General features: G+C 40.0%; 1 protein-coding gene across 2 annotated transcripts in view; it reads right to left on the bottom strand.

Annotated features, from left to right (window-relative positions):
• Window positions 1–15,759, bottom strand: part of Negr1 (neuronal growth regulator 1) — a 758,422-nt gene that overhangs the window by 230,681 nt on the left and 511,982 nt on the right. For both annotated transcript variants that reach the window (XM_021157845.1, XM_021157844.2), the window contains exon 4: window positions 10,924–11,055. In XM_021157845.1, coding sequence (XP_021013504.1) covers window positions 10,924–11,055 — 132 coding nt within the window. The remainder of the gene's footprint in view (window positions 1–10,923; window positions 11,056–15,759) is intronic.

Genomic DNA, 15,759 nt, shown 5'->3' with positions numbered 1-15,759 from the left:
AAACATTTGAAGTAGGGACAAAAGCATACGAGTTATATTTTATCCAGGGTGTTCCTGCCTGTATTCTCCATTGTAGTAGTTGGAAGAGGCTACATTTAGCAAAGAGAGATGCAAGCATACATCAGTTGGCAAGAGTTTAATGCTTGCTCATCTCAAAGTCAAGAATACTTCATGTCAGCAAAGGGTGATAACCAGAATGGGTGGGGAGAAGCAGAAATCTCCTCTTTTCTGTTCACCCAGGGCCTTGATGGTAGTCCAGTGCAGCCTTCAGCATATAGTACTCATGGTCATGGCTGATGTCACTGTCCCTGAGATAAGGAATGGGAAGCAAGCAACACACAGCTCACAGGAAGTGATAAAGAGCCCTGACTGGAAGTAGCCTCTACCACTTTTGCTCAGCTTCTTAGTTAATCTGAGGGTCAAACCCCTGCAGCCATGACAGAGCACATGGCCTTGGTAGTAAGGATGTAAATCAAGGGCTACAGGCCATCAATGGGAGGAGAGGCCCTTGGTCTTGTGAAAATTATATGCCCCAGTAGAGGGGAATGCCAGGGCCAGGAAGTGGGAGTGGGTGGGTTGGGGAGCAGGGCAGGGTGGAAGGTATAGGGGACTTTTGGAGCGGAAACTAGGAAAGGGGAGAACATTTAAAATGTAAATGAAGAAAATTTTTAATAAAAAATTTAAAAAAGAAAAAAAGAAAAAACATAAAAAAATTATTATAGGTAACAAATGCTTAATGACACTCATGTTTGGATGCTTTCTTTATCCCATACATTTTTTTTTTGTCAATTCAAGGCCTCCCTACAAATATCTATTTGATTTTTGTTCCTTTTGTCCATGACCTAGCTACAGTCAAAGAACTCTAGGCTCATAAAAGTAGAAAGTATTTTCTATTGCTCACCAGATATATTTTATAGCACAGGCTTACATACAAAATTATACATATTTTACATACATATTATAAACCTATGATTTGTCATTGCCTTGTTGTGGGCCTTTTTGTGTTTTATTTTCTTACTGATTTGTAATTCATAAAACTATTCTAAACTATATATTTCATTATTTTAGTGACTATATAATTGTTTATGGAAAATAGTATGAACATCTTAAGAATAAAAAGAGTTCATGGAACAAACACACACAAAGAAATAAAAATAAAGGGCTGGAACAAGATTCTGAAGGGCAACATGCCATCTTAGTGTTACATGACTACAAACACTCCTTCCTCAGTGTGACACAGACTGAGTAGTAAACACTCATGTCTATGATTCTCTTTCCTGTATGGCTGGACAGAGACATTTATGGGCCACTTTAGTAAAGATGGGCTCTGCAGGTGAATGGTACAGAGTTCCAAAGTCCTTTCTCATCAGCAGAGAGAAACAGAGCTGTAAAGGCGATATTTTTACAGAGAGGAAGTGACATCAATGAATGAGGCACCTGTGAACCAATAATCAATGGCCTCTCACCTGCCTGCCATGGAGTGGGGGCTACAAGGGCATGCTATGTGCAAGGACCCTCCTAAGATTTCTTAGGGTGCAGAGTACTCCCATTTTTTTTAGACAAAGTATGATTATGGCAGAAAAAATGCTTGTGTAATGTTGGTAGATCCTGTTGTATTACTTAATGACCTAGAAATTGTATCCAAAATATTATCCCTAACTTTGCAATACTTGAGGGCAAACAGACTCTATTCTGTTTTACAGTTGCCACCAAACCACTTCTAAGTAAACAGACAATGCCTTATGGCCATCGGCACAAATCAACACATTTAAAACAACCCACTCTAAACGTGTTAGGTAGAACTGTCATCTTTCATTCTACCTATGAAATCTACAACTGTTTTATATTCCTGGCTCACTAGGCATTTTTCTGAAGTTTTCATTTTATTTTAATTTTTGTGCACTGCTGTTAAATTCACTGTGTGTGGTGGCAGCAGACCACAGGGTGCTGAGGTTCGCCCTGTCATGCTCGCCATTACACAAAGGCTCTCATTTCGGGAGAGATATGAACAAAGCTGTTTTGAGTGCTGTGTGATTCCCGAGGATTATTTATTGTGATTGTTTTCTTTATCTACAGAAAACCCTCATTTTCTCTCTTTCCACATTTTTTTTTCCCGCGTCAGCCATTCTGGCAGCACCTGCACCCATTTGGATGATTCACCTCCTCTCACTCTGCAGTCCTGTCTTCTTTCCTTCAACCTTCATCTTCACAAACGTCGACAGAGTTAGCAATTTGTAAGAATTAATTAGGTTCCTTTTTCAATTTCCTTGCAGACAGTGAGTTACAATGAAGGTAACCACAGTCCTAAAATCAGACTTTTAAGGTTCAGTTCTAACCCCACCCCCACCCCCCGTGACACATGTGATCTGCTGCTTTTCAGGAATGTACCTTTTTATATATGTATTTTTATTTCACTAACTTGTGATTAGTCAATATAACTGGTGTTAATATCCATACCCACTAAGTCATTTTTTGTATGAACTCAGGTAAATAACCCTCATAGTCCCCACATCACAGTTAAATAAATTTTCACAGGATTCATTGGTTCCATAACAGCAAATGGAAGGATGTGGTTAGAAAGCTGGGGTGACCTGCCACAGATCCTGTGAGCAGAAGCCTGTGCCTCACTGCCTGGGATTCAGGCAGATTACAGGGGCCTTCATACTCAGACGTAAGATGTAAGATAGTAAGAAGTCTCTCAGAAGGGCACAACTACCTTCAGGATCTTATAAAAGAAGACTGAGCCTTGAGAGAAACACTGGTTTCCTGAGTATTCTGGAGTTAGGAGGGGACAGAGTAGGGTATGGCCTCTGTTCACATGACTATAAATTCTGCCTCTGTCATGTCATCTTTCACTATACTGACAGCTGTCCTAATCATATTACTGTGAAATGTATTTCTCCTTTGTTTTTCTTGTTGTTTACAGGCATTAGTACCAGACAACAAACAGGCTGCTTAAGTTTGCTAGCAATACACCAAAGAAGTAAATTATCAGGTTTACTTTCTCTAAGAAGTCACCAAGCAAAATTAAACTGACAAACAAGCAAACAAACAAACAACAGCAACGAACCAAAACCTAAATCACCATGAAGCTGAACAGTGGTCTAGTGGTCTTAAGGCTTCATCTTGTTACCTGCTGGGCTCTCTTCCATTCTTTCAGGGATGCATCAATTCATATCAAAGGAAGATATCAGAATCTCAGGTGTTGCCAACACCACAAAATGGCTCCATTAAATCAAACTAACATGCTTTAATATTTTGTCCGAAGTTGTACAATCAGTTAAAGTAATAAGATAAAAATATAATTCAGTTGTTTTATTTTCTGCTGGGTCTTAATGTCTTTATCCTGTAACCCTCAAACTTAAAATTTTATTGTGACTTAGTCAGTATTCAAAAAGCAGTTGTGCCCATTTATTCATAGTAGATATAATATAGTCTATAGTTTAGTGATTAAAATGATATATATTAATTATATTGCTATGCCTCATGGCAAAAATTATTTCCCAAGGTAGTTTAGCATTCCTTTCACATGTGGGAAAAAGATGAGAGAAACATAAAGAGGAAAATTTTAAGAGGCAATCAGAAAAGAATGTAATTTGCTAATGATGGGAGAGAGTAAGTGAGAATAACCAAATGTCCAAATAAACAGGGAAGGAGCTTATGTGCACAAAGGAGCTTGTGGGCACAGAGGAGTTTGTGTGCACAAAGGATGCTTCTGACAGTCTGGTCTCTTTGTTCTGATTTTCTTTCTAAACCTCTGTGCACTGTGACATTCCTGCCATACACTCTTTCAGTGGGCATTCATCCATTACTTCACAAATACTGACATACTATCAGACACAAACATATCAGTGAGTGTTACAGCATTTAATTGCATCAATATAAAGACTTAAGACTAATGCTATTACGCTAGCTAGTCTACAAATGAGTCTCAAGGATTGAGTTAAAAATTTCAATTCTATGAATTATGTGCCATGATATACATGCTTTTGGAGCATGCTGGATTTAAATAAGTTCAGATTTATAAACAGCAGATTTATATTGGCTGATGTAAATTCTGAAGCTTCTAGGTCATTTGAAGAATACATGGTGAAATAACTTGGTAGCTTTCAGAATCTGACCCTCTGGCAGCTCACCAGAACAGGAGACCATACATCTAAATGATAAAGCCGCAGAGACGTGTTGCTGTTGTTATTTCTTCCCGAACCTTAATGCTTCAATTTAGCATGGAATAATTTTCAACCTCGAGCACTTTCTGCCTCTTTGAAATTTTTTTTTTTAATGCTAGTGTTTGTTCTTGGCTCTGTTACACTTATAACTTATATATTATTTTTCTGAAATTTCAGATATCAACCAAGAAAGAACTACAAATGAAAATGAATACACATAAATCCTTATCAAGGAAAAGTTTTGGTCACATGTTGAAGCAATAAAAATGGCTTCATTTTTCAATTTTAGAAAAAGGAAGAAAACAGTTAAAGAATGAATATTTCATTATCACAGGGACATTCTGATTTTCACAGACCTATAACTCTAAAACCCTTTCCCAAATTTTAAGAGTTTGGGAGAATACATTTGAGTCCTGGACTCATGTTTTTTTAAAAAATTTCCTCATGTTCATTGTTAATGAAAGTGATGTTGAGTGTGTAAAACAAAGGAACAAAAATCTCACTCAGTTGCATCTCAGGGTTATGTGCACACAACGGTAACCTTGGACCTCTCACACTATGAACTCCACCAAGAGAAAAGGGAAAGTTCTGCTCTAAGTCCTTTTAGATATTTTTTCTTGGGGAGATTTGTTGTGAAAAGCCATGCCCTGTGGCTGATTAGCAACACATCTCTAGCATTCACTGACAAGGTTTCTGCAATTTGCTCCAGACCTGGAGCTACTCACAGCCCCATGTTTTTCTCTTGGCATTACAATTTTCCTCTGCCTTACCCTTGCAATGACAAACCAGAAATCTCCCAAGCCTTTCTCTGCAGATGTAGGAAATAAGAATATGCAAATATACTTACTTAATATGCAGATGTTTCTCTGAATAGTTAATCACCCCAAGTTATTCTTTCTTTGATCACTGAGCATTGGATCTGAGCATCCCCACTGAATTCACAAGCTCCCAGCTGTGTCTCCTCTGAGGTTTCATGGTTCTCAGAGGAGTCCATCTTCTCTTCTGAGGTACTCTTCCTTGAGGAAGGTACCCATCCTTCAATGGAGCTCCCTTCCTTCTCACTGCTGGCTTCCTTCTGTACTACAGCTAGACCATTGAAGCCCTACTGAATGGGCGCGTCCTGTCTTCTGCCTCCTGTGAGGTTAAGCACATCCTGCTTTTGCTGTTTTCATGTATGAATTCTCCCTTTTGTTTATAATAATAATAATAATAATAATGCCCTTTGGTATCAAGACCCCTTAGATATTCTAAGGTTGTGCGGTGTGTTGCTAACAGCTATGTATAGCACCTTAGGATTAGTGTAGCTTCAGATTTGCTACACTGAGTTATAACTATATATTCCCTAATCCTATATAACTAACTTCTTGAAGACTGGGTCTCAGCCTGAGGCCTCATCTGGAATAAATGAATAGGGAATATTATAGAGGCAGAAATAGAAAAACCAAAAGTTGAATAGTAATTTAGATAATCCTCAGTGTCCCACTACAGGTGCCTGTGGTCTTCTTGCTCCATTCAACCTCTGAATGTTGAGTCCTGTCTGTATCAAGGCTGACAGTTGCAATTTCTTCCAGATATAACATTGTAATCTCTGAACAAATTGTCCAAGGTTTTGGGGAGAACTTTATGACTAGCCCAAGAGCACTGGTTGGATCTCCTGGAGCTTCTCCTGCTGCCTGCCTCTTGTGGCCTCTTGCTTCTGGCTTTGGAGCAACTGTACTAAGTCAACCTAATTGGAACATTCTAGTCCACATGTCTGGAGCTAGTTATATTGGAAGATAAAGTGCACATTTGCATAAATGAATATGTATCAGATACAAAATTATGCACAAATATGCACCTTTGATATATTGGATAAAAGCTTGGTTCTCTGCACACCCAAAATTGTCTTTACTATTTATTTGGCCATAGGAAGAATCACACAATTCCATTTACTGAAAATTGTGAGCTAAATCATTCTAATATTGAGTGAAATGGTCAATATGTGAATTTATCATTGTCAAAATCTAAGTCACATAGATGTCTTTTCACCTTAATTTGTTTGTATTTTGTATTTTTTACAGCTAATTAATATATTTCTTTACTAATGTATATTTTGTTCTTGGAGATCAGGAAGTGTGTTAAATGTTTTAAACTCTCTATACTTACCTTTATGAAATGGTAATTATCTTACCTTTATGAAATGGAATTAGTGTCCTTTCCCATTGATCAAAATTACTATGTGAATATTGGGCTATTTTTACTGAATTCACTTGAAAATACTGGTATCAGGATGGTATCAGAAGTACTTGGTGTTCTTATGGGACTTCTAACAGTGGGAGTGTTGGGTGTCTCTGACTCTTCTGCCTGTTCTTGGGACCCTTTCCCTCCTAATGAGTTGCCTATTCCAACCTTGATATGAGGCTTTGTGCCTGGTCTTATTATATCTTGTTATGTTCAGTTAGATTGATATTTCTGGGATGACTATTCTTTTTTGAGGGAAATGGGGAACATTGGATCTGGGGGAGAGGAGAGGTAGGGGAGGAGGGAGAGTGGATGAAGCAGAAACTGTGGTCAGGATGTAAAGTGTGAGAGAAGAAGAATAAGAAAGGGAAAATGTGATCAATATACCATCTATAAAAGGTACTAAGAAAACCTGATGATTCTTCTCTTTTGCCTGATAGAATGATTAAACTGAGAGAATCTAGTCTAATGATTTGGTCACTCAGTAACTATGGTCAGGGTCTTCGTGGATCCTATGTTGCACAAAGTGAGGGAAGCACCAACCTTAAAGAACAGGAGACTCCTGTCTATGAAGATCTTACTTGCTCATGCAACCAAACAACTTTATATGTAGACATCTTATTGATAACAGTTTTGCCTGTGTAAAAGATAGACTGATTATTACAGTCACATATAAAACAAATGTCCCATGTCCTTGAGTTTACAGAGATGGAATTTGAAACTCAAGAGAGGGGAAGTCAAGCTTCCATAAAGTGTTAGAGGCCAGATGGTACTAGGAAGACATTTTATCTGACAGTGTTCACTCTTAATAAAATACCATGGACTCTACCTGATTTTAAGGACCCATGTTTCCAAGACCAGAGATTTGGTCATTTCTGTCCCTGTCACTGAGATACCAGCATTGCTAGTGAAGAGCAGAGTCCTCAGCTTCTGTACCCTGAGTTCTGGGTTGCAGCTATTCTTTACTGAAATTCATCATATGATCAGCCTCAGCCTCTCTCTAAATCATGAGTCCATTCTGCTGGTTTTCCACATTATCTTTTCTCTTCTGGCTGGATTTGGTTCTGTTCCTGCTTTTCCCCTGCAGGTCAACCAAGCCATGGTCTTTCTGAAACTCAATCAGTTGTCTACTTTAAAATCATGAGCCTAGTACCTACCAAGCTGCCAGTGAGAATGGAACACAAATGCCAATAGGAAAACAAATCTGTCCAAATACAAATCCATCAGCTACACCCTGGTTTAATGATGCCTCTATTCTCCCTGACTCCCTGATGGTGTTTAGTGCATGTTTACTGTGTGTATTTACATATGTGTCCTGTTTATGTGTGTGTGTGCTTAATATGTATATACAGGACTCCTCATGCACAGCCAAGCTGTGTGAATAATCACCCACAAGTTTCTCCTGAGCATCTGGATCATACCATGAACATGAGATTCTGTGCCCACCACATGGCTGTGCTGAGTTTTGTGAACTAGGGTTTGTTTGGGGAACTTTGGCTCCATTCCTTTGTGAAGTCAGCTCAGTAAAATCCACAGGTGACTCTCAGTTTTTGGCATTTGATTTGATAATTTCACAAGATTACTACTTTGAAACTTTATCACAGCCAAGAGACACAATGCACGTACTATCCCTTGCACACCTGCACTTCAAACACTACTCAGTGAAAAAGAATGAAATTCAACAAAATCCATGTGAAGCACATTGTTCAGGGGACATTTGTAAACATTTGAGCACCAGAGACTATGATTTAGAGAAAGCTAAAAGTCAAAACACTACAAATGCAGGGAGGATATAGGAAATAGGGCTTCATATTCACCTTCCCTGTGATCATAAACTAGTACAACTGCTGTGAAAATCAGTGTGGTGCTCCCCAAAAGCTAAGATTATATTGACCTTGTGACCCAGCTACCTTGGTACAAGCCCAAGGATCCTCTACCCAATGTCACAATTTCACAGAGCCACTGAAGTTCCATGCTCCCATCAGAGGCATCTCTTTAAAGGCCTGGTGGGCCTGGGAGTAGAAGCATTGAGGGCTCAGTGTTTGTTCTTTAACAGCTTTGATTATGTTTCATTTCTTAATATTAACCCCTTGTTTTGTCCCTCCCAACCACATAAAAATCAAATCGGGTAGAGCAAATACACATGATAATACAATGACCAGGATCGATCTCTCTCTTCTCCCTCTCCCCCTCACCCGCCCCCTCCCCCTCCCCCTCCCTCTCTCCCTCTATCTCCCTCTTTCTCTCTCTCCTTTTAGTTCTCTCTGTGTGTTAGTTTGTTATCTTCCATTCCTAAATTCCAGAGGGATTAACCAGCAACCCTCTGCAATACAAGTCCTTAAAGTCAATGGAAATCTTTTGCAATAAAAGTGCCAAGAATATAGGAACTTGTCAAAATCTGACCTCTGAGACAACAGCCTTGGGATTCTGTTTCAGCCTGGATGACACAGCCTTGGAAGCTTTGAGCTCCTCAAGGTCTTATCGGGTGGCTCTGCCTTTTTTTTTTTCTCAGAACTCTGAAAATTTGTCAGAAACTGCCTCCTGGTCAGGTATGCTGTTTACTTGCTCGGTCTTATTGAGAAATTTCACCCAAAGTGTGTAGATCAGCAGCTGACAAACTTTAGATGATGACAGTGATCTTCTCTGACGGGCAGCTCAATACCTGGAGTGTTCAGAGAGTTAACAGTTGCCTCAGCAACTGCTGATAGGAACCTGGTGTGGCTGTTCCCTGAGAGGTTCTGCCAGCACCTGACCAATGCAGATGCTGATGTTTGGAACCAGCCATCAGACTGAGCTGGGACCCTGGTGGTGGGGAAGCTGGAAGAAGGACTGGAGTAGTGGATGGGGGTTGCAACCACATAGGAAAAATAATGTCAGCTGGCAGGACCACCCAGTGCATTTAGGGACTAGACCACCAACCAATGAGTGTACAGGGATGGATCCATGGCTCCAGATACATATGTAGCAGAGGATGGTCTTGCCTAACATCAATGAGATGGGAGGTCCTTGGTCCTGTGGAGGTTTGGTGCCCCAGCATGGAGGATGCTGGAGAGGTGAGGCAGGAGTGGGTGGGTGGGGGAGCACCCTCATAGAATGGGGAGAGGGAGAGGGTAGATGGGGGATGGGTAAATTGTGGCGGGATAACCCAGAATGGTGATATCATTTGAGATGTAAACAAATGGAATGGTTAATAAAAAATTAAAAAAGAAAAAAAAAACAGTTGCCTCATGAGACTAGAAGACTCATGTTCACATGAAATAGCTGATGACTGGCATTAGTATTTATGGATATATTTATAACAGTTCCATGTTATCTGGTTATCAATACTACACATTAACATCAAAGGCCATATGTAGAAAAGTATATAAAAGGAATGAAAACAGATAAAAGATATAGTTTGTATGTTGGGAGTTATTAAGACAACTCTATTGTCTTGATCTCCAAATTGGGCCTCTCCCTCTGAGAAGAAAAGGGGGTCAAAAAGCGGACCACCTACGCACCGTTCTGAGAACAACCACAGAATGTTCCAGCCCTAAGTCAGCGCCAGATGTCCTGACCACAAGATGTACCCTGATACCACCAAGTTCCTGCTTCCCCATGTAGTTGCCAAAAGAAAAATTTCTGCTGCCCCATCCCTCCTGATGAGAAGTACTTCCTCCTTTGCTTGTGCATTTCTGCTGCCCCATCCCTCCTGCTGAGAAGTACTTCCCCTTTTGCTTATGCATTTAAGTCTTGAGCCTTGCTGAATACAGAGAGACCTTGATGGTACTCAGATTGCTTCCGTGTTGTTCTTGCACTTGGTTTCCGTCTCTCCCTTTCCCCATTTGGTTCTTAGGAGAAGGTCCCCTCGAGACCCTTGAATAACTGAACCTGCTGGATGGATCACTTGTATACATTTTGGGTAAGATACTCTTATCCTCAAAGTATTTCCTTTGAAAAAAATCAAATACTGGAAACAATTTTGAAAGAAAGACAAATTTACTCACAGGTCAAGGATATTTTCTGTGGAATACTCCAAGTAGTTGTCTTTTTTCCATATTGAAAAGGGTGTGGTGTCATGGTGTGGGCAACATTGTGAAATATCTAGCTCATATTAACTTCATGATGATAGTGTTTATGGGGAAATGAGATCTGAATTTTCCCAGTGTCTCCAAGCTAGAAATTCAATCATCCAACTTAATAAGCCTCACCATCCCCTCTCATCTTTCAGTGAATTGCTTCCTACTTGTGTCCATCAGGTCTGATCAAGTGCCTCACATTGGACCTCTGCTGGTGTCCAACAAGTGAGATCTAAGTCAGCATCACAGTGCTTTAGAGACAAGGGTGAGACTCTGGAAGTGCTGGGCATGAACATGATACTGGAAGGTTTCAGTCTGTCCATCATCAAACCATTGCTGGGATCTGCTAAGGCCATGGTGCACATATAAATGTGTGTGTGTGTGTGTGTGTGCACGCAGATATATGATCTAATAAAGCAGCCACAGCAATTTCAGACATTTTTCAATAGTTATGGTGATAAAGAAAAGAGACTTACAGTTCACGATCACTCTCACTTTCTTCACGTCTGGGAACGACACATCGTTTTCTGCACTGCATTCATACTCCCCAGCCTGGTCCCTTGTAATTCCATAAATGTCCAAATATTGTCCATTTTCAAATGGTTTTGCTATAACAACAATAACAGAAAATTGGTCACACATTTAATTGTTGCCGTTAGAGACTTCATTCAAGGAAAACAACAAACTTAGTGGTTCCTACCAGACATTGCTATCCAGACAATTCTACACACAACAGAAAATGCAGAAAAAGGGGGCCCTAGAGCAGAATGCCCATGCGTTTTCCTTAATTGGTTCTGGTTTCAAAGTCCTTTAGATAGAACATCCCTGAACCACGTCCTCACAATGTGGATGGAATTCACCAGTGTTGCTTGGTGTGTACTAATTTTTATACAGTGTAAGATACCAACTGGACACTTTACCTAACTAAACTTGACTTTTCCCTGGGAAACATCTCCCTGCTCATGATTCCCAGACAGATGGCTTGATGAAAGTACACAGGTCTATAAAAGCAGCACCAGGAGCCCCTATCCAAAACTGCCAAAGCTCCCAAGCACGCCACTCTGTAAGTGCTATATGCAAATCACCCAGTGAATCTCAGGGAAGAGGCTTAATGATTCTCAGCTAAGAGTTAAGTGGTTATGCAAACAAACCAAATTATCTTTATTTTTTTATTATTCCAGTGAAAACATTCTGTTTGACTAAAAATAACAGTAGATTAACAATATAAAGTCATAATCACAGATGGAAAAATATCCCCAAGTTAATGAGATTGGAAATCAAGACTCCTTTCTTCAGTAATAAGATTTGTACCCAAACAAAGGCAGAGTCATTGGGCAGCTGGGGTCCTGACAGAGTCTCTACAGAGAAGCTGTGGTGCTTAGAGTGATGTCCTCTCACCCCTCCTCTAGATGACTGTGAAATGCATTCATATTTCAATGCGTACAGAAGGCGTTGGGAATCAAGGAATTCTCCCACTAAACAGCATTTCCCAAAGTTAAGGCTTCCTCAGTCTTTATGCTTTCATCCTTCCAGAAATACAATGACCCAGAAGTTAGAAAGTTAATGGGATTCGCTCAATAAATCTAAGGAAATTCAGTTATAGCCTCTCAAATCTAGAATGCATGTCAATTACTGTACCCCCTGTGGGTTCTGTCTAGGACAGTATTTTCCATCACTGTTTGCCCTCAGAATGACCATGACTTTGCTAATAAAAGATATAACTGTTTAGAGTCTATAGAACTCTTTTGCTGTCTACCAGGTTGCTCTCAATTTGTAGATGGAAAGAGTTAAGCATCTGAGATATTAGTTGACCGACAAACTGTTTGGCGACGTAAGATTACAAAATAAGAGTTAACTTCACAATCTAAATTGGTGAACATTGGTGACAAGGTCCCTGTCACACACTCTATTCAGGGACACAGTTCTCTTTTCTGTGACTCTTTTTCTAACTTGTTCCCAATTCCAGTTTCAAAGACTTAAATTACCCTGTAAAAACAAGTGGAACTCACAACCATCCATTGGACTGATTACAGAGTCCCCAGTGGAAGAGCTAGAGAAAGGACCCAAGGAGCTGAAGGGGTTTGCAGCCCCATAAAAGGAACAATGATATGAACCAACCAGTAACCCCAGAGCTCCCAGGGACCACCAACCAAAGAGTACACAAGGAGAGACTCAGAGACTTCAGCTGCATATGTAGCAGAGGATGGCCTTGTGAGACATCAGTGAGAGGAGAGGCCCTTGGCCTTGTGAAGACTTAGTGTAGGACAAGGAAGACAAGGAAGAGGGAGGGGTTAGTGTGCAAGTGGAGGAGGGGGATGAGTTGGGGGTGTTTTGGAGGGGAAATGAGGAAAGGAGATAAAATTTGAATGAAATGTAAATAAAGAAAATATCTAATAAAAATGAAAAAAAAAACAAATAAAGCAAGTGAAACGTAGAAGACAAATACTCATCCATACCAGGTACATACTGCAACCTGTTTGAATGGTCAAGAGTCATGCAATCATTAACCAAGAAATTAAACATGGAGGCAATGCACACATGCTCTTTAGTTTTTACTGCTTAACCATAGCAAGAATAAAAACATTAGCCTTTAAAGCATTGAAGGTTAGGAATAAATACAACAGACCTTTGATGTTGATTTTTAATGGTTTTGTTAGCATAGATTAATTATATACAGTAATGAGTTTCATCCACAAACTTTTCTACATGTACATAATATATTTCAATCATGTTTGTCCCTGTTTTCCTTTCTTACCCCTCTTCTATCCCTATTCATCTCCTTCCTCTCCCTAGGTATACTCTCCTCTGCTTTCATGAGACCTGGTGAATTCCATTAGGGTTCTTGATACAGGTATGGGTGGTGTGGGGGTTTATTTATAGGTGCATGTGCATATATCAGTGGCTGCATCAGTTAAGACAATGTCTCTTTCTTCACCATTGACCATCATCTGTTTGTAAATCTTCATGGAAGGAGAAGATAACATTATAGTTTTTAAAAATACATAATAGAATCAATAAATGTAGTGAAATGGGAGAAGCAATGGGTTCAGAACAAATGTTACAAACTCTATGAAAAAATGCAATATGTCACATGCAGAAATGTCACCATAGCTTCAGCCAGCACCAGAGATGCCTTTCATACCTACTGAGTATGTGTCTCTATCAAGGGCATGGATGCCACAGTCTGCAGAGTCACTTAGAGATCTTTCTTCACCCTACCTCAGAATGAGGTCTGAGTTGACAGCCAGTGAGTCATATGATGTTACAGTCAGCCATCAGTCATATGACTTCCCCAACCCCACCCCACCCCCGATAAAGGAGGTGAAGGCTACAGTCATCAGTCATACGATCCCTATAAAGGCACCTGCCAGGAACACCCCATAGTTTTTCCTGCCTGATTATTGCAACTTTTGGCCTGATGTGGCATCTACATTCCTTGCCATAAAAGATAGGCACAGGGCCTCTGTCTTATGTGGGTAAGATGTCCATTCTGAACTCACCTTTGTTCTGTTCTAAGGCTGGTCTTTCCAGAGCTGAATTCCAGATTAGAAAATTAAGAGCCATGTTTGTCAATATATAAACATCCAATCAGACATTTTAGTCTATCAGTGCAATTCAGCTCAACCCACTCCAAAGTTAAAGATAAGGACAAGGTTTGACGGACATGCAGAGAAAAGACAAAGACAATAACCCCAAATGAGACAGGGGTCTACTTAGTCCTAAAATGACTCCTATAGATGTTTACAGTGTGATGAGCTTCATAGCCCGCCCAGTGAGTGGCAATTTCAACTGTGAATCAAGAACAGAGTAAACAGCAGCCTCTTGGTAACAGTGCCTCTCCTGCTAACAATGAAGATCTTATTGTGCCATTGTGTCCTTTCATGTCATCCTCACATGGCACATACTTAATAAACGTTTTACTGAATGAGTATGTGTCCACTTAATGAAAATGAAATCTCATGAACTAAAAGTCCACACTGGAAGAAGTCTCCACTTCACTTTCATAGTCACAGAAACAATCTTAGAAGACAATCTTAGAAAGAGTTGTCATATTGATTGACACCTTGACATGACAAAAAATGACCAGTTGAGAGAAAATCCTATAAAGCCACTGTAAATCCTTTATAAGATCACAAAGGCTATCAATATATTAAATACCACACTGCAGAATAAAGATAAGAACTTATAAGGGCTATAAGATAAACAGTTTTCATTTGCACATAATCTCTTCCAAATAGAGCCATACTTTTCTCAAGAATGAATAATTTATTGAATGAATGAATGAATAAGAAAGAAAGAAAACTGGCTGCTCTCATATAGGAATCAGGTTGAGTTCCCAGCATCTACACTGTGGCTCATGGCCTGTATTCTGCCAGCTTTATCTCTAAGGAATTTCAGGCCTGTTCTAGGAGCCCCTGACTCTAGTTCTCTAAACGCATTTGATACTGTGGTATAACAGCTATTAACTACCACTCTTCAGAAACACTTCAGAGAGATTCCAAAATCTTTATCCAGGATGAGTTATCACACTTTTCCTTGCAGGAAGATGTATTGTTTGAATCTCACAGCCACTAGAACTTGATGGCACTCTCCTATGAATTTGTAAAATATTCCTACAATGGTTCACTTGCATATGTAGGAATGGTTATTTCCTAATAGCTTGTTATCCAAGCTCATATTTGAGATCATAAACCACTTCTTATAGGCACTGTCTCATGCCCTGCAGTCAGGGATATGAGGTGGATTTGCTGGCTTAACATTTTAGATCTATCATCCCTGAGCTATGTAACCCCTCTCTGAATTCTTATTTGTTAATCCACAGCAATGTATGGGGACAGTGACAGAGCATGCCTTGTCAGGTCATCCACAGGAATAACTTATACAAATAAATCACTCACATCATTGTATAACACACAATGAGTATAAAATATATATTAGCTCTTATAATGCACAGGCTTGGGTCTGCAAGAGAGTTTTTCTTGGAGACTCTTTCCTCACTGATGGGTTTACTGTATTCAAGAAGTCATTTCTGCCTCATCATGGTCTTTAATAGATGTGAGAATTAGGAAGCTGAGCAGTGTAACCTCCCCCAGCCTGAAACAGGCTGATCCAGACTTTGACCTTGCTGCTACTAAGAAGGAGATTACCTAGGGTGGAGCCTTCTGACCTAGATGGCTATATTGTTCTGCCACCTGCCATTGCTCCTCCAAGACACTGCTACCTGCTGGGAGGCCACTGAGATTTTCTGGAGGCTACTCCCTATCCTGCACGTTGTCACCTGCAGCTGGTTCCAGGCTCCAAGAATGGATTAG

The sequence above is a fragment of the Mus caroli genome, chromosome 3 (assembly GCF_900094665.2).
Source record: "Mus caroli chromosome 3, CAROLI_EIJ_v1.1, whole genome shotgun sequence".
NCBI lineage: Eukaryota > Metazoa > Chordata > Mammalia > Rodentia > Muridae > Mus > Mus caroli.
Note: the sequence above shows the minus strand (reverse complement) of the source record. Positions and strands in the feature narration are given on the sequence as shown.